Below are 19,254 nucleotides of genomic sequence, written 5' to 3'. Positions count from 1 at the left end.
CATGCACTTACCTTTTAGAACCGTGTTTCCTGCTTAGCTCCGTAAAGACCCGCCCTTTACAGTCTCGTCGGTTCTGACTCATAGCAACCCGGTAGCACCAAGTAGCCACTGAGAATGGGTCCATTTGTCCTGCATGTTGTTGTGGTTGTTGTTGCTGGCTTGTGAGTCACAGCAACTTCACGCACAACAGAAGAGAACACCGCCCGGCCCTGCACATCCCTCACAATGATTCCTGGGCCTGAGCAAATCGTTGCAGCCACTGTGTTAACCCGCCTTGTCAGGGAGCCTCCTCTTTTTCGCCATCTTTCTCTCTGTTTTACCAAACACGCTGTCCTTTCCCAGGGACCGGGCTCTGCTGACAACATGTGCAAAGCACACGAGACCAAGCCTCACCATCCTTGCCCCTGAGGAGGATGCGGCTGAACTTCCTCCGAGAGGGATGTTTGTTCTTTGGGCAGTCCGTGACGTTTCCAATATTCTTCTCCAGCACCGTCATGCCAACGCATCGTCTTCTTTGGTCTTCCTCACTCAGTGTCCCACTTTCACATGCGTAGGGGGGCAATGGAAAACACCATGGCGTGGGCCCAGGGCACCTCAGTCCTCAGAGTGTCACCCTTCCTTTCCAACCTCTAAAGAGGTCGTGCGCTGCAGACGGACCCAATGCCAGGTGTGATGTGACCTCTTGGCTGCTGCTTCCATGACATGGAGTGTGGGTCCCAGCAAGGTGAAATCCTTGACAAGTTCACTCCTTTCTCTATAAGCATCCTTATTTTTAAACAAGGTGAGGGTGGGGCTGGACCGAGCGGTGTTCCGTTGTGTCTTTACAAGGTCACTATGAGTCAGAACCAGTTCGAGGGCACTTGACAACAGTGACGGGGGTCGCCAGGGGTTGACACCAAGCTGACAGCACTGTGTGGCTTCCAAGCACCGTGTGTGTGTGTGTGTGTGTGTGTGTGTGTGTGTGTGTGTGTGTGTTAGGGGGGGTGGGGGGTAAATGCAGCAGAGCGCTTTAACCACCATGTCGCTGGGGCTCCTCTGTTTGGGCTGCAGCCTGGGGAATCCCACCGGGCAGTCCTGCTCCCGCCTACCGGGTCCCAGGACTGGGCTTGGTGGCCTACAGCCACAGGGAGCCTGCCCGGGGGCCAGGGTGGGTCTCAGAGGAGGTAGCCCTGGAAATGGACAGGTGGGAGGGGCCCAGCACAGGCGGGGCCAGGAGAGGCCCTGCAGGGGCTGCATGTGTTCACACTGACTGGCTGTGGGGCCCCGCTGTCCGGTTTTCTGGGTTCCCCAGGAACTTGGGGTTTGGGCCTGAGGTCCTCTGAGCTCCCTGGGCTGAGGAAGGATGAGGGGGCACCCCTGAATTTCTTCCCACTCGCCCCACCCCCCGGCCTGGCCCTCAGGGCCAGCTGGGAGGGAGCCTGTCCCCTGCTTGCTCTTGATGTCTTCTCTGAAGGCCGCTTCTCCTTCCAGATCCTGGGCGCCCTGATCCTGGGCTTCGGGGTGTGGATCGTGGTCGACCGAAGCAGCTTCATGGCTATCCTACGTAAGCACCCCCCGCATCCCCTCACCCTGCTACCCCTCCAAGGAAGGAGCATGGCCTGCCTGAGTTCTGGCTGCCCTGCGTCCTGCTGCTGACCATGATGCTAGGGGACCTCTCCAGGGGGGTTTCCAGAAGGAATTTTCTCTCCCTCCCCAGCCAAAGCTGCTGTTGTGTGGGGAACATGGGGCGGGCAGCGGGGGGCGGGCCCTGACCAGCAAGTCTCTAGCATTCTCCATCCCTCCATCTGCAAACTGCGGGCACCGTCCCTGGCCTCCCACTGCAGAGGGTCCCTCCCGGAAGTAGCTTGGGGGGTGGTAGACCCGTGCGTGATGTGGCTGAAAACACCTGCAAGGGGGATGGAACAGGGGCCAGATGAGGAAGGGCCGAGGGGAGCTCCTAGCCACTCAGGCTCTCCTCGAGACAGGCAAGGTACTGGCACACCTGAGCCAGTTGCATGGGGCGGGGCACAAGGTCACCCTGAGTTGGCACCCTGACAGTGCCCCACAGCAGCCCCGTGAGGAGAGGCACCCAAGAAGCAGGTGTGGAGCCAGGGGTAGGGCACCCGCTGAGGCTCTCCCTGCTCCTGAATGCTCCATGTAGGATTTGAACCCTGGAGCTTAGGTCCTTACATGGCAGTGGCGGTGTGAGTGCGGACAGCCACCCTTTCCTTCCTGGTGGGGAGGAAGCATGCCTGCATGGCTGCCCGGCCTCTCTGGGACTCCCTCAGGCCACTCCTCCCCACAGATGCCCACAGCAGCAGGCTTGGACTCGGGCCGTGGCAACTGCCTGATCCGATGCAACGAACCAGGCTGGGCCCCAGTGATGGGAGCCCCACACTTGTTGCCTGAGTGTGGAGGCAAAAAGCCCGGAGGGTCCACCCTCTAGCCGTACGAGGGGCTGTCAGTCCTGCTGCCTGCTGCAGGGGAGGAGGGACTTGGGACTGCACCCCCATTGTGGGTGTTCAGCCCCCACTGGGCGCCCACTCTCCCCATACCCTCCTCCCTGGAAGTTCACTCTGGGCCCAGCTCACACCCAGCATGCTCCAAGCCACTGGGCGGCATCTGCGATCCTAGCAGCCTGCCTCAGCGCCCCACCCCGGCCTTCTCCGGCCTCCCCTGCATGTAGTGGGTGCTCTCTACACCTTCCATGGACCTCGCCCCACAGGACCCCGACCCTGCAGTGTTTCAGGGTGTGGGGCTTCGCACTGGTCTCAGCCAGTCCCAGGGATCTCAGGCTCAGGAGCACAGCTTTGCTACCCTCTTCCTGGTTCAACTGAGGCACGCAGAGGAGAGGAAGGATGGGCTCGGTGTCATGCAGCAAGTGAGGGTTGAAGCAGGCAGCCGGGCTGCCAGACCACCATGAACCGGCTCCGTGTGACCCAGCTTCCCACCCAGTAGAGCCCTGCCACGAGGCACAGCCATCCCATTTTGCAGGGGAGGAAATGGAGGCATGGAGGGAGGAAGTAACTTGTCCGGGGGCTTGGAGCTAGACGGTGGGGCATTCAACCTGGACCACAGGCCTCTGCTGTACATCACTCCGGGGACAGACTCTGGAGCCGGCGTTCAAATGCTGGCTCTGTTGCCAACGAGCTGTGTGAGCTTGGCGAATTACTTCCCCTTGCTGTGCCTCCATCCCCTCAGCTGTAAAACAAAACAAAACACCTCACCGCCATCGAGCCGATGCCCTCCCGTAGCGGCCCTGTAGGACAGGGTAGACCGCTGCCAGGAGTTTCCGAGACTGTAAGTGTGTACAGGAGTAGAAAGGCCAAACTGGGGTCAGAACAAAACATTACTGTGAGAAATTACATGAGTCGATATCTAAAAAGAGTTCGAAACAGCTCCTGGTGCGTAGGGAAATCAACAAATTGTATAAAATATAAACCCTTTGACATCGCTAAGAAGTGGGAATTATCAGCCCCACTTTACAGAGAGAAATAGAGGCCCAGAAGGGGCTTGCCCAGAGCAGTAGATCCCCCTTCTCTAGGACCCAGTCCCTCTCTGTCTGTCCTCCCGCCCTGGGCCTGCGTGGCTCAGCAGAAGCTAGGGGCCCTTTTCTGCAGGGCACAGAGGGTGGGTTGGCCACCCCCCCTGGGTAGGCTTCTTGGCTGTGGACAGGCTGAGACCCTGGCTGAGGACAGGGGTGGGTGTCACTGAAATTCTCTGAGGAGTGGAGTTGGCTGGCTGACCCCCAACATGGACAAGTCAGAAGGTGACCAGCAGCCTCAGGCCCACTGTGGAGGCTGCAGGACTGAGTGGGGGTGGGTGGGGGGGTGCTGGCTCCAATCAGCACCCAGCAGACTCCCAGGCAGGGCCAGCTCCTCCTTCTGGGAGGAATTGCTGGAAACCCAGCCCCTGGAGCTGGGAGAATGCAAGGGAAGTGTCTTTCCCTGGGGATGGGGAGACCAGGGCTTCAGACCAGGAGGCATACCCTAGGCCCAGTGATGGGGAAGGACCAGCCAGCGCTCTCTCTCCCTGAGCCGTAGAACATTCTGTCCGTGTTCAGTAAGTAGAGTTAAACCACAGGCCCTGCTCCCCAGCCCTCCCCAGCACTGGGATTCTGATGCCCAAAGCCAGGCTCCGAGGTCTCCAGGGAGTGAAGCCCACCTAGACCTGAGTCTCCCAACTAAAGGTCAATTGCTGGCCCCCAGACCCCCATCCTCAGGGGGGACATTGAAGCACAGTGTCTAGGCCTTGGGAGAGAGGCCCTGTGTGACTGTGATGGGCCCCTGGAGTCTGTCTGGCTGACATGCAGCCTCGTGAAGACAGCTACTGCAGCCTCCCCGGCCTTCCAGAGCATTGGGAACAGCCCTGGGGGCCAGTCTGCAGCTGCTGCCCAGCTGTGGGAAAGCACCACCGGTTGGTTTCTTTCTCTCTCTCTCTCTGACTCAGAGCTGGCCCCAGCCCTGCTCCAGGATCTGCTGGGCTTCTTGGAAAGTGCTGGTCGAGTGTCCTGATGGGACTGCTGCCTCTCCCTGCCCTGCACCCCAACCCCCACCCCTTCCATCAGGCTGGTTCTCGGCCTCTGAGCATAGCCGTCTGCCTTCCATCTGCCTTCTCTCACTCACACCCTTCCATTCTTCCGCATCACCTTTCCCTTCTCCAAACACGAGGACATCGGACCTTGTCTCTGCTGTTCCTACTGCCAGCAAATGTTCAGGGGCCCCTGGTCCCAGAGAAACAGACCAGGCCCCAGTCCCGGTGCAGCTCATGTTCTTGTTGGGGCGGCTAACTGGTACAGAGGGGCAGGTGTTGGAGGGCAGAGGCTGACAGGGAATCTCTGAGGAGGACCGCCCTGGGATCTGGCCATAGGGACTTGGCCAGTGGGCTGGAACGGACACCTCTCTCCCCTTCCCCTCCAGAGACCTCGTCTGACTCGCTCAAGGTGGGGGCCTACTTCTTCATCTCCGTGGGCAGCCTCACCATGCTCATGGGCTTCCTGGGCTGCATTGGCGCTGTCAACGAGGTCCGCTGCCTGCTGGGGCTGGTGAGTGAAGAGCCTCCTGCTGGCTACCAGCCACTGCCCAGGGCCTGGGGCAGGTGCCTGGCCAGGGGGCCCACCGCTGACTGCCTGCTCTCTGTCCCCAGTACTTTGCCTTCCTCCTCCTGATCCTTGTCGCCCAGGTGGCCGCCGGGACCTTCTTCTACTTCAAGATGGGCAAGGTAAGCGCCCTGTCTGCAGCAGGTACAGTCCGGTGGATGGTGGATGGTGTGACAGTGGATGGTGACCATGGCATTTGGCAGTGGCGGAGCACCTGCCAGGTGCTTGTAGAAGGCCCGTCGGGCACCATCCTCCGCTCAGCGCCACCAGGTACTGACAGAGTCTGTGTTTTGTACACACTCAAGGTCTGAGGCAGTCCGGCCGAGAGCACGTCTGTTAGCGTCTTTTCTCAACAGCGTGTACTCTCCTGTCAAGCGTCTGTGTCATCATACGGCCATTCTCATGATCCTCGGAATGTTCCCTAATGCCTTGCACACTTCATAGGCTGTCCGGCCCCCAATCAAACCCATTGCCATCAAGTCAACTGCAGTGATAGCAAGCCTGGAAGACCGAGTAGAGCTGCCCCTTTGGGTTTCCAAAGCTGCACGTCTTTAAGGGCGCTGACAGTTTCACCTGTTCTCCTTCTGAGTGGCCGGTGGGGTCGAACTGCTGACCTTCTGGTTAGCAGCCCAGCTGGAAACCCATTATGCCACCAGCCCCCCTCGAAGACTACATGACCATATAGACATCACTCCTGTGCAATGCTGCCGTGTTAGGTGATGCCCAGTCAGTGCTGACTCACTGCGACCCTGTGTACGACCGAGCTGACACTGGCCGGTCCTGCACCATCCTCTCAATGGTCCTTTGAGCCCGTTGGTGCAGCCCCTGTGCCAGTCCACCTTGTCGAGGGCCTTCCTCTTTTCCGCTGCCCCTCTACCTTACCCAGCATGATGACCTTCTCCAGGGACTGGTCTCTCCTGATAACGTGTCCAAAGTAGGTGTGATGGAGTCTCGCCGTCCTTGCCTCTAAAGAGCGGTCTGGCCGTACTTCTGCCAAGACGGATTTGCACGTTCTTGTGGCAGCCCCTGGTTCTTTCAGTGTTCTCTGCCAGCACCCTGGTTAAGATGCCCCAGGTCCTCGTCCACCCTTCTTACCAGCACCCACCTTCCACATGCCTCCGATTGAAAAAGCCGTGGCTGGGGTGCACTGAAGCCCTCCTTGGTCCTCCACACGTGGCAGAGGCCTTGAGCAGCACACTCATCCACAACATTGTGTCGTGTGAGCGTTGAGTGTGACTCCCCTCAACTGGTCATGTGCCCTGGGAAGCCAAAAGCCGTGTGTGAGTCACTTTGTTGTGACAGTCCCTGTAGGGCGGTGGCCAGAAACCGAACACCAGCCTCAGACCGTCCAGCCTCTGTGTGCTCCCATCCGCGCCACCTTTCCAGGTGACATTACCGCTCCAGGTCCCATTCAGATCAGCTCAGTAAACATGGGCAACTGTCTCAAGGGAGCTGACGGAGCAGTCATTCAAGTCGCACGGGGGTCTGTGCGCATATGAAAGGTATGCCTGCAGTGGTTAGGCGCAGGGTGGCCACAGACCTAGCAGGTAGAGCAGTAGTTCTCAACCTGCAGGTCAAGGAGACCCCTTTGGGGTTCGAACAACCCTTTCACAGGGGTCGCCTGATTCATAACAGTAGCAAACTGACACTGATGAAGTAGCAACAGAAATAATTTTATGGTTGGGGGGGTCACCACAAGATGAGGAATGGTATTAAAGGGTTGCGGCATTAGGAAGGTTGAGAACCACTGATTTAATGTCTGCGGCGTCTAGTAAAACCCAGGACAATGAAGCGGGGCGGGCCAGTGCTGCTAATCCACACCCAGCCCGCCTCTGGGTAGGAGGGGAGTGGGGCCGGCCCCCAGCATGGGCATTGCTGATCTGAAATCACAGCAAGAGAGCAGAGCTCCCACTGAGAAAAGGCCAACTTCCTCCAGAGATTCAGAGCAGCAGCCAGAAAGCAAGTGCGCTGTAAGCAGCGAGGTCCACTTTACGTGCCGAGCTGCCCGGCTGCCCAGGCCAAAAGGGAAACTGTGGATTCCGGAGACAGAAGGAGGCCTGCTTGGATATCGGACTAGCGCCAGTTAGGGAGGGGCAGCTTCTTTACAAGGGAAAGTGCTGGGCGCCTGGCCCTTCCCTCCTGCCAGGCACCATCAGGGACATCTCTGGGGCATTACAATTGGGGGTGCCCCATCCAGTGAGCTGACTCTTGGGCAAGCCACTCTCTCAGCCCCGCCCCTGGCACTTCCCCACTGGCTGTGTGTTTGGGCCAGATCGAGGGTCAGGAGCGGGGTCCAGCTCAGTTTCCGTTTGACAACCGTTTCCCCCTTGAAGAACCAGGCCTCCAAAAGTGCAGCGACTTCTCTGGGGTGACTCCCATCCTGGGCCCCCTGCCCTCTCTGAGTATAGCCCTGCTGCCCCTCCAGACCCAGGGGCCAGGCTCTGGCTGAGGACTACAGCCCCAGAGCAGGACTGGTTTGGAGAATCAGGTCCAACCTCGGCATGTTGTACCCCTGGCCCCTACACATACATCCTTGGCTACCTCCCTGGACCACTGCAGGCTCCGCCCCACACCCGCTGCTCTAAGGGACCCCCTCCCTCCCTAGAAGGTGGGGGGAAATTCCCTGGCTCCATTCTCTGGTCTGAGTTGGAACACAGGATGGATTTTTCCTTCCCCGGCAGGCTGTAAACCCTTGTGGAAGAATAAACAGGGCTGAGCTGGTGTATATATATTCTTACAGACACAGCCCAGCTGGGTTTGTGGCCCAGTTTGTTTGCGCCTGAGGACAAAAGGCTGCAGGGGGGGCTCCCACCCCTACTCCCAGGCCTTCTCCGCAAGTGGGTGTAAGTGGCCCCTGGCTCTTTTTGAGTGGTCTCCTAGGTCACCTTCTGCCCTTCCTGCAGGACCTCTGCTGATCCTCAGACAGGGTGGGGTTTCTCCCACCTCTCAGGCTGTGATTTCTGCTCCTATACCCCAACCCAAACTCTGTGCCATTGAGTTGATGCTGACTTACAGTGACCCGTTGGCGCAAGGTAGAACTGCCCCTGTGAGTTTCTAAGACCGTAACTCTCTCTGCGAGCAGAAAGCTTCATCTTTCTCCTGGAGAGCGACTGGTGGCTTTGAACTGCAGACCTTGTGGTCAGCAGCCCAACGGGGAACTGTTAGGTTTCTCCTGTGGGAATTATCTTGATTCGCACGAGAAAGAATTCACGCCAAAGCCTGGTTTGTGATCCAAGTGGGTTTTTATAAAGGACAGAAGACGTTTCAGGTTTTAAAGTCACTGAACACAGGCAACCTTGGGTAAGGTGACCAGATGTCCCGCTTTTGGTGGGACAGTCCCAATTTTTAACAATTTTTCCCACGTCCCGCGGCGTTTTTAAAAAGTCCCGATTTTTGGAAAGAATGGACAACAAGCTAGGTTATACGGTTTTCGGCTGCCAGGTAGCTATTTCGCCAGGATATGAGTTTTATCAATGGTGCCCCGCTTTACCAATGTTAAAATCTGGTCACCTTAACCTTGGGGGGCTGCACCCACACACATGGGGACCTGAGGCCAGAGGGACGGAGGCACAGCCCAGCAGGAGGTACAGAAGAAGCCAAAGGGCTGGGTGCTCTTGAGGTCCCGGTATTTGAGGCCTTCTGCTGGGAGGCGTGGTGGAAGGAATTGGGTGAAGCCCACCTGACCTAGTTTGCGCCCACCCAGGTGTACTGCCCATCTGGCTGGGGCTTCAATTGGCACATACCCCTTAGCCTCTGTGGCTGGCTGAGCCTCGCCTGGTTCTCTACAGCAACCTCCTGAAGAGGGGGGCTTGCGGGCATGGGGAGGGACAACCCCTGGTCCCTGCTTCTCGCTACCTGACAGAACCACTGTGCCACCAGGCTCCTTGTGTGAACTCAGGAAAGTAAGCCAGCCTGACTGCCCACCTCCACCCAGGGCTGAGGTGAGCTCGGATACCAAGTCAAGCCAAACTCCCAGCCTCCCGGGCAATGCTGACTCATAGCGGCTCCTTAGGACCGAGTGGAGCTGCCCCTGTGGGGTCCCGCGCCTGTCAATCTTCTCGGGAGTCGATCACCTGGTCTTTCCTCCGCAGAGCAGCCCAACACGTAATCCCCAGCCATTTGCGTCTTCAGGGTCAGCTCACTTCGGCTGGCTTGCAGGCCCAGGTGCGGCTCTTTCAGGATGTCACTCCCTGTGGCCTGGAAGCAACGATGAAAGTGAAAGTAAACCTGTCCTTTCACTGAAAGGGTAGGATTCAGGTCCTGGTGAGTCCATTTGTTTGTGCAACTAGATTGGTGGCCACAGAGTTACGGGCTCTTCCGTCTCAGAAGTTGGCTGGCCCCTTGGCGGCCTCTCTGTTCTGACTCTCTGGGTGAGGCACACAGCCTCTCACGCCAAGACGCTCAGGTGATTAGTTTGTTTGGGAAATCGGGTCTCCTAACTGATTCTTTCAGAGCAAACAATTGTGTGAATCTGAAGCAGCAGGAAGCTGGCTCCCCGGAGGCGGAAGAAGTATGTTCCATGACCCCCCTGGCTGAGGTCCGGCCGGACCGCTCCCTGCCCTGCCCTGTGTTGGCGGGGGGCCGCAGTGTCCTGCAGCCGACCAGAGTCCACAGGCCACCCTCGGTCTGTGGGTGCTCTCTTGTTGTTGCTCGGTGTTGTTGAGTCTGTTCCAAGCCGCGGTGGCAACGCTGGGCACAACAGACTGCAACACTGCCCATGCCTGCGCCGTCCTCACAGTGCTGCCCATGCCGGAGCCCGTTGTGGCCACCCCTCTGTCCACCATCTCTCGGAGGTCTTCCCCTTCTTCACTGCCCTTCTACTTTACCAAGCACGAAGCCTTTCTCTGGGCATTGGTCTCTCCTGCCAACGTGTCCCAAGTCTGTAAGACGAAGCCTTGCCCAACTGGCTTCTAAAGAGCACGCTGGCCATCCTTCTTCCAAGACAGACAGACCTATTGCCCTTTTGGCGGTCCACGGTCTGTCTAATATTTCCTGGCAGCACCACAGTTCAAAGGCACGGACTCTTCTTCCGTCTTCCTTATTCGATGTCCCCGTTCTCATGCGTGTGAGCCAGTGGCGCATGCTGTGGCCGGGCTCGGGGCTCCTCAGTCCTCAAAGTAACCCCTCTGCTTTTCAGTGCTCTGGAAGGGTCCTGGGTAGCCGATTGACCCAGCGCCATGTGTCATTTGGTCTCTCGACGGCTGCTCTCATGCGCATGGGTTGTGGGTCCAGCAAGATGAACTCCCCGGTCCCTCCCATCATTCCTCCCTGTCTCATGACCTTGTCTCTTGGTCTGCTGGGGAGGATTTGGGTTTTCTCTGCGCTGAGTCATGATCCCTACAGAAGGCGTTTGAGGGTCAAGGACACCTCCCAGGAGTGACAAGTGACAAGAAGCGGGATCAGGTGAGGTTTGGAAAGGTCACCAAAGTGCAGAGGGCACATCCCTCTGGAAGCTCAGCTTCTGGGGCACTCCCCCTCAGCAAGCTGCATGGAGCCTCAGTGTTTGGGGGGTCTTCCCAGTCCATCTTGAACCTTACTGGTGAGCAAGTGGGCTCGAGCCCAGCTCCCACTGTGCGATACAAGTCTCAGGTGTGACTGAGGGACCCCACTGTCCTCTGGGTTGGTCCCCAGAAGCCAGGCACAGAGGACCCTGGTGGGGCAGTAGGACCGCACTTGCCTGCTAACAGAAAGGTTAGCGGTTCAAGCCCCCAAGAGGTTCCGTGGGAGAAAGACTTGGCTGTCTTCCCCCTTGCAGATCGTGCCTCCGAAACCCTCTGGCAGCCCTGCTCTGTCAGGTGGGGTTGCAGGGAGTCTGGGACCAGGGCCACCCTGCTGATGCTAAAGCGACTCCTCGCCACACACGATGGCAGCACAGGTCCACTGCCCCATCTTTGCACCTCTGGATTCAGACAAACCACTCTGAAAACCCAAACTGTCCTTTGTGACCGCAGAGGAGGCTGGGGCAGAAGTGAGGCTGTAGCATCTTGGTGCACCTTGCTGGGGAGTCCCTGGGAAACAGGAGCGGGGCTGATGGCAGGGTGCTACCGGAGACCCCACCGGCTGGGACATGGGACTCAGGTCTCTCCGAGAGCGCCAGGAGGGGCGTCAGGGCTGCAGGTGCTCAGAGGGGTGGCCCAGGGCAGCTTTGTGCTCACCTGGGCCAGGGCTTCAGGCTCATGATCCATGTGTAGCTCCATGAAAGCCCCAGGGAGGGCTCAGCAGGGGCAGCTGCTCCTGCTTCGGTCTTAGCAGGCTCTGGGTGCGGCCTGACGGTCCCTTCAGTGGGAAGCAGGCTCTGGGTGCAGTCTGACGGTCCCTCTGGCTGCCCCCTCAGCTGATCATTGCCTAGCCTATGCACAGTGGGTTCTGGTGGTGCAGCGGTTAAGTGCTGGCTACTGATGGGCAGGACGGGGTGGCAGTCTGCGTCCGTGAAGATGGCAGCCTCGGGGGCCGCTGGGTGGTTGCACCATGTCCGGTAGGTCCCTCTGAGTCAGAATCCATCAATGGCAGTGGTTTGGTTCCAGGTTTGGCTGAGTGGGTGGAGCTGAGATCTGGGATTCCAACCCATCTCCCCAGCTGACCCATGTGCTGTGTTCTAGGGTGGGCTTTGCCACCAAGTGCTATGTGACCTTGGACAAGTTGCCCCACCTTTGAGCCTGGAGTGAGCTCATGAGCCCTTCTTAGCTCAGACCCTCTGGGGTTCTGGTTTGTTCTCTCCCGGCAGTAGAGGGGGTAGGGGAAATGGGGGAGATGGCAACCTGTTTCCTGTGACTTGCACTGAGTTAGGTGAGGGCCAGGGGAGAGAAGCCGGTGAGCTGGGTGCTGAATTAGGTGCAGGCCAGGTGGGAAGTGCAGGTGAGGCTCTGAGGACTGGAGGCGCTGGAGCAGAGGCTGGAGGGGGAGGGGGGCTGCTGTTGGGGAGGGGAGGACAGTGGCTTGGGTGTCATTGCTGTGTAACCCCCAGAGAAAGGCAGGTCAGGACACAGGTATTTCCCCTTCTCCCCTCCCTCTGCCCGTGAAGCGCACCCACCACCTTACATGCCCAGGTAATGTGTGGAGTTCCTAAGGAGAAAACACAGCTCTCTGTGAGGGGCCACATGGGGAGGTGCTCAGACCTGATGGCTTGGGATCCCCCTGGGAGGTGGAGGAGGCAGCTGGAGCCAGGGATTGGGAGAAATGACCTCCCCTGCTCTTTCAGAAGGAGGAGGTAGTTTCCGGGGTGTCCATCCATGGAAGGATCATGGAGAGAGACACACGTGCTCCTGCACCCCTGTTTGTGCTCGGTGCCGTGGCGGGGGCGGCAAGAGCAGCCCTGGGCAGCACTGGTCTCGGCCCCTGCCCCCAGGAGCTGACAGGTGGGCTGAGAGGCAAGAAAACCCCTTACTGAAACCCAGGGTGGCTGCCAGGCTCCAGGAAGGGCTCTGGTGGTGCCCCCCCCCCCACCCCCCACAATGTGCCCTGACAAAGGGTCCATCTCCCGGGGAGGGGACAGGATGCTGAAGTCCAGCTCAGGGCATTTGGGGTGTTTCATTATAAGGGGAGCGTGGCTCATGAGAGGCCAAGTGCAGAGAGAGCTGGACACCCTTGCAGGGAGTGGCCACAGTGGCCGGAGAGGAGGGGCACTGGGAGGTGTGATGTGGTGATGAGCTTCTGAAGGAAGTTTGTCCCCTCCCAAAGCCCCACTCCCTGCCACCTCATTGATGCTGACGCACAGTGACCCTGTAGGATGGAGCAGTGGGTGTCTGAGATGTTCACTCTTTACAGGGCTAGAGAGCCCCGTCTTTCTCCTACAGGCTGCATGGTGGCTTCAAACTGCTGGCCTTGTGGATAGCAGCCCAATGTGTCACTGATATGGCTCCGATAGTCATCCTGAGAGAGAAGAACTTACCTTCTTCTTTGAGGTCTGGGCAAGGGGGCAGGTAGAGGCGTGGGAGAGGCTGTCGAGAGGATCCTGAGCAGAGAAAATAGGGGGAATCGTCAGGGTGAGGTACAGTACTGAGTTCCCCATCGCGGGGAGCACTAAGCAGAGCGTGGGAAAGATTCTTGTATTGGGGTGATGGGCTGGACTCAGAGGTCTCCTCTAGCCCTTTGAGAACTCACACCCTCAAGTCAGCCCTGAACCCACCGTTGTGTGGGGGTGCGGGGTAGAGGAACCCAGGACAGTGGGGTCCCAGGGAGGCAGTGGAAGAGAGTACAGGCTCTGGCATGACAGTTCAGGGTCAGGGTCCTCTGTCTGCTGGCCAATAACTGTGTGATGAGCCAGTCCAGTGCTCGGAGCCTCCACCGGAAATGGGGATGTTGACGGCAGCCAGGGTGGGAGGCTGGCTCACACACAGGGGGCTCTGGGGTCCCTGTCTCAGAAGTCTTAATTATTTCTAAACAAAGAGTTCTGTATTTCCATTTTGTGCCAAAGCCCACCACCACGGAGCCGATGTAGCTCATAGCAGCCTTGTGTAGAGTTTTCTGTAAATTGCTGTAAAATTCCATAAAAAGCTATAAATTGTGATGAGAGCAGACAGCCTCGTTTTCTCCCACAGAGCAGCTGGTGGGTTTGAACTGCTGACTTTGGGATCTGCCGTCCAGCACGTACCCTACAGCTGCCCATTTGTGTGGCCAGCCCGGGACAGGACTGCCCGCCACATGTGTCAGGGACTCAGCTGAAGGGACCAGAGCTGCCTGGAGGCTCTGTACCACCCAGGCCCCCAATGCGGCCACCAGGATACAGTCTCCTCAGCCCTTTTACCCTGCCCCTTGCGGGCAGCTCCCTTCCCAGGAGGGCTATGCCCAGGGGGGACTGGAGTGGCCCCCAGAAACCTGGGCCCTTGTCCCAGCAGCCTAGGGGAGACAGAAGACCAGCCTGCATCTGAGGCGGTCAGTGAGGGGGAATTGCTCTTTGTTTTTAAAATTTTTTATTAAAAGATTATTCTATTGGGGGCTCTTATAGTTCTTATACAATCCACACATCAATCGTATCAAGCATATTTGTACATATGTTGCCATCATTATTTTCTAGACATTTACTTTCTATTGAGCTCTTGACATCAGCTCCTCTTCCCTCCCCCCACCCCCATAGACCCCTGATAAATGATAAATTATTATTTTCATATCTTACACCAACCACTGTCTGCCTTCCCCCACGGTGTCTGTTGTTTGTACCCCACCGGGAGGGCAGTGTGTGGTTATGTCGATCATTTTGATCAGTTCTCCCTTCCTCCCCGCGTCTCTCCACTGTCCCCCTACCCTCCTGGTATCCCTATTCCCATTGCTGTTCCTGGGTTTCATGTGTAGTGAGCTCTCATCTCTTGTACCTGTGTACATGCTCTGGTCTAACCTGAAGTGAAAGGCAGGATGGGGTCATGATAGTGAGTGTGGGGGGGAAAGCATAGAGGAATGTTGTGGGTTTCATCGGTGCTTGACTGCGCCCTGGTTGACTCATTCCTTCCCGGTGACCGCTCTGTGAGCGGATGTCCCGTTGTCTACAGATGGACTTTGGGCTCCCTCCTCTGACCCCCTCATTCTCAACAATATTTTTCCTGGGCATTGCTCTTTCAAGAAGGGAGAGTGGCACAAACAACAGAGGTCCCTGCAGGGCTGAGGGAGGCCATGCTCACCACCCCCTCCCTGCTGGCTCTGGGCTCCGTAGCTGCCCGGTTGCCTGGGTGACCTCGCTGGCTCCCAGCTCAGGTCTCCTGGGCAGTGGGCTCCCAGCTGAGCCTGCCTGTGCAGCCACGGTCCCTGGGGCCTGGCTCGGCCCTGCAGGCTGTAGGGTGTGGCAGTGTTTCCGTGGAAACCACCCTCCTCTCCCACCTTCGCATTGCAGGGCCTGGATGGGAGGCAGGGATGGTGGAGACTGCTAGGAGAACTGCATGGGGTGTTAATAGAGCCCGAGGTGGGTGGGGAGGATGACTGGGAGGCGGCACCCCACATCTCTGGAGAGTAGAGGTAGGCAGCAGCCAACCCCAGCGGTGTGACTTGGGCAAGCGACTCCCCTTTATGTGAGCCCCATGCAGACTGGGGGGCCTACTTTGAAGCATGGACACGTGGGTTACATGCCAGTCAAGCGTCATGGGTAGGCCATTTGGGTTCTAAAATCAGACAAAAAGCCCCAAACTAACCTGATTGTCGGACATTGATTCTGGGCCTGGTGGCCTGCGTGTGGAGCTGTGTAGCTTAGGGCCTGAAGCACCAGATCTTACCTTCCTCCAAGGCCCCTGGGGCGGGTTCACCAGCCTGGGTCCAGTGCTCAGCAACTCTGCCCTGACTGTGTGACCTCCCGCAAGTTCCTCCCGGCTCTGGCCTGGTCTCCCACACTCTGAAACACGGGAGTCAGTACCACACCTGTCAGGGCTCAGTGGAGACCCCGAGAGTGCTCCACGCAGCACCTGGGGCCGAGCAGGGGCCGCTCAGGGCCCACCAGGAGGATGGTTGCTGGCTTTGTAAAGTGCAGGGCTTTGTAGCGGGGCTCTGGTGGCGCAGGGGTAACAGTTGGGCTGCTGACTGGAAGCTCAGCAGTTCGAAACTACCAGCCTTTCTCCAAGGGTGACAGTCTCTGAAAAGCACAGGGGCATCTCTACCCTGTCCTGTAGGCTCACTGAGTCGGCATCGACTCAATGGCAGTGAGTTTGGTTTGGGTTTGGCAATGAGGCAGGAGCCCTAAAGGTGTCGTGGCACAAGGGCAGCGGTTCAAACCCACCGGCTGACAGCTCCATGGGAGAAAGTTGGGCTTTCTGCTCCGGGAAGATGTCCAGCCTTGGAACCCCACAGGGGCAGTCCTACTTCCTCCGACAGGGTCGCTATGAGTTGGAACCAGCTTGGTGGAAGTGAATTTGGTTTGGGGCTTGGTAGGGGGGCAGATGCTCACAACCTCCTCTGGGGGTAAGGTGTAGGACTGGTTAAGATCATGGGGGAGGAGCCAGGCCATCGTTCTCCAAGCACGGAGCACAAAGAGGGGACCCAGGCTGTTTGTAGGGAGCTGGAAGAAGCCCCAACACTGGGCTTCCGGAGTCAGCCTCTGCCCTCCTCCCCGCCCTGCCTGAGTGAGAAGCCTCTGCCCATTTCCCCCAACTCTGAGAACTGAGGGGCAGGTGTATGGTCCTCCCTTGGGGTGCGGCAAGTCCACAGAGGGTGGCCAGGCCAGGCCACACCCCTCAAGCCTGGACTGGGTGGGTCAGAGGCCTCTGGGGCCCTACACACACAGGACTTTGGGGCTGGGCTGCGGTCACACAGCCCTCATGTTCCTGGAAAGCTCAGGGAACACTGCCCTGTAAGGCCACGGCCTCTGGTCCATGAACAGCCCTCTGCCTGATGTGTAAGCCAGCGTCTTCTCTGTGCAGGAGCGGGAAGACTAGTGCCTGGCTGGGGAGGGCGTAAGACCCCGGAGAGGACGCTGGAGTTACCGGCAGCGAGTGCAGTCTGGACCACAGGGGGAAGCAGTGGTTGGCGCTGGCTGCTGGGAGCTTGGACTAGCTACTCAGACACCCCATTAAACATGGGGCCTGGGGCCTGGTCCCCAGGGGGGCTGTTTACGTGGGAGTTACCAGGTGTGGGTTGTAGGCTGTCTTGATCCCGGCCCTTCTCTCTGCAGGTGAAGCAGGAGATGGGGGACATCGTCCTCAAACTCATCAGGAACTACAGGGTCAATGGCAGCCATGAGGACAGCCTCCAGGAGACCTGGGACTATGTTCAGGAGCAGGTGAGGCCTGTGTGTGCCTGGCAGAGACAGGTGTGTGTATGTGTGTGTGTGTGTGTAGTGGGGCTTCTGGGCAGCCCCCTTCCAGAGCACCCCTGCTCCTCATCCAGGGTCTCAGGCAGCCCCTATTTGTGGCTGAGAGAGGGCAGCTCACGCCCTCAGTCCTGGCCCATCTGGGAGACTGCGGAGCGCCCCCTGGCCGCAGTGCTGATCGGGGTCTGGGAGTCCTCTGAGTGACGGGAGTGTTCCCTACTAAGCTTGACCTGGGTGGTGGTGATGTCAGTGTGGGAGTTCATGGGCAAATGGAACGAAAAGATGGTGGGGTTTTTCCACTGGCCTTTTGGAAGCCCCCGTACGTGTGTGGAAGCCCATCAAACGGAGCTCTTTAAGCTCTTGTGACCTTCACAGACTGGTGTTACATCTCATTGAATTAAGGAGAGGGGCAGACTGACTGACAGGCCAGGTCCCGGACACTGTGTATCCCTAAGTCAGGACCTACCCTCTCTGGGTTGTGGCTTCCTCCTCTCTCCAGTGAGGGTTCGGGATGTGGTGGCAACACATAGCCACTGCCTGGGGACGAGGGCTGTCGGGTGGGCAGGGCGGGGGTGAGGGGGCTGGAGGCTAAGGCTAAGGCGATGGTACAGGTGGCCTACTTGTGTCTCTTCTCTGAGCAGGGCAGTGGCCAGGCACGTTTTCCGTGTGAATGAGCCGAGAGGCTCGGAGGAAGTCCGAGGGTTGGGGGCTATGTCAGCTGGGGGTTCGGGCACAAGGGGCGGCTGTATGTCACCTTTAGTTTGAGCCCCACTTGCTGAGACCCTTGGCTAAGATTAGAGTAAGACACATGTCCCAGCATGGGCAAGTGCCCCCTCTTCCCTTCAGGAGACCTGTTGGAGAGTGGGGTCCACCGGGAGATAGCAGGAAGTGTCCTGCACCAGGCAAGGCCTCTGGGGAATTCTGATGACTGGGACCTCAACCTGCTCTGCTCCCCTGGGTTCACGCCCTGAGGGATCTCAAAACGGCTTCTTCTCCACAACTGGCCAGTTTCTGCTCTTAAAAGACAGAATGGTTCTCTTCTCCCCTCCCTTCTCCTCCCCTCCCCTCCTCTCACTTCCTCTCTTCTCTTCTTTTCTCCCCTCCCCTCCCCTGTCTTCCCCTCCCCTCCCCTCCCCTCCCCTCCTCTCCTGTCCTCTCCTCTCCTCCTCTCTCCTTTCTGGCAGCAAGGCAGCTCAGAGGGAGGTCTCAGCTCCTGCCTGTGCTCAGCAAGTACACGTGGGGCTTGGTCTACCCAGGCTCCTGGGGATGTTTGCCACGCCCCCATTCTGTGCCCACAACCTCCCTGGAAGCTAGGACCCTTTGCTCTGCCCATTTTGCAGATGAAATAACTGGGCTCAGCCCCTTGGGATCAAGTTAGCCAGCTGTAAGTGGTGGAGCTGGATGTTTGGAGCCCAGCTGGCGCCTGCCCTCCTGTGCCAGCCCTGGGCGCCCCATGGAGGCCGTGGCTCTGGCGCCCCCGTGTGTGTCCGAGTGGAACTGCTCAGCGGGGCTTGAGTGGTTGGGGAAACTGGAACCTCCCACCAGAAGGGTGGCTGTGTGCTGTGACAGTCTGCGTCCCTGGGGCCTCCTGTCCTCGTGGTGCTCACAGCAGCCTGCACTCTGATCCCGGAGGCGGGATGTGAGCCCCGATCCTGGGGGAGGGACCTAAGCTGGGGGATGCCCTTCCTCGGCCTGGAGGGCACCAGCCTGGGTGAGCGTGGGTGTGAGCAGCCTGTCCCCTCTGTGCCCAGGTGGAGTGCTGCGGCTGGGTCAGCTTCTACAACTGGACGGAGAACGCCGAGCTCATGAGTCGCACCAACACCACGTTCCCCTGTTCCTGCGAGGACAGGCGGGGTGCCACGGATAGGCTGGCACAGACGGGCTTCTGCGAGAGGCCCAGCAACGGCACCCAGGGCATCAACGACCCGGCGCAGTGGCCCGTGTACCAGGAGGTGTGTGCGGGTCCCAGGACTCTTATTCTTCACTCAGGCCCACCAGGCGTGGCAGAAGCGGGCGTGGTGGTGATGGTGTGTGTTTGTGTGTGTGTGTGTGTGTGTGTGTGTGTGTGTGTGCTGGCTCCTCTCCCTTTCCTTCCCCCTCCACTTCTTCCCACTCCTTCCATCACACACCACCCCTTCATTTCTTGCTTTCTTGATTCAGTTGCTCTCTGTCATTTGTACCTCCATCCCCTTTCTTTGTCCGGGGTTCACATAGACCCCTCCGTGCAGGCCCCAGGGTGGAGTGTGGCCCCCCTGAACTGGCCTGGGCTAAGGAGATTGTGTTCCTGCAGGGCTGCATGCAGAAGGTGGAGGCGTGGCTGCAGGAGAACCTGGGTGTCATCCTAGGTGTGTGCGCGGGAGTCGTCTTCATTGAGGTGTGCCTCCCTCTCCCCTGGCTCCTCCCCCTCCTCTGGCTCCCTGGCTCCTCCCCCTGCCCTGGCTCCCTGGCTCCTCCC

The 19,254-nt window shown here is 58.7% G+C and overlaps 1 protein-coding gene across 1 annotated transcript in view; it reads left to right on the top strand.

Annotated features, from left to right (window-relative positions):
* The first annotated feature begins 413 nt into the window (after nt 1-413).
* CD82 (CD82 molecule) overlaps nt 414-19,254 on the top strand; it is a 22,814-nt gene continuing 3,973 nt past the window's right edge. The window contains exons 1-7 of the mRNA XM_045291123.1: nt 414-441; nt 1,454-1,543; nt 4,899-5,023; nt 5,125-5,199; nt 16,662-16,769; nt 18,551-18,751; nt 19,090-19,173. Coding sequence (XP_045147058.1) covers nt 414-441; nt 1,454-1,543; nt 4,899-5,023; nt 5,125-5,199; nt 16,662-16,769; nt 18,551-18,751; nt 19,090-19,173 — 711 coding nt within the window. The remainder of the gene's footprint in view (nt 442-1,453; nt 1,544-4,898; nt 5,024-5,124; nt 5,200-16,661; nt 16,770-18,550; nt 18,752-19,089; nt 19,174-19,254) is intronic.

This window comes from Echinops telfairi, unplaced genomic scaffold, assembly GCF_000313985.2.
Source record: "Echinops telfairi isolate 266 unplaced genomic scaffold, ASM31398v2 ScPeMD7_60;HRSCAF=208, whole genome shotgun sequence".
Classification (NCBI taxonomy): Eukaryota; Metazoa; Chordata; class Mammalia; order Afrosoricida; family Tenrecidae; genus Echinops; species Echinops telfairi.
The sequence above is the reverse complement of the archived record's forward strand: the minus strand, read 5'-3'. Positions and strand labels throughout refer to the sequence as shown.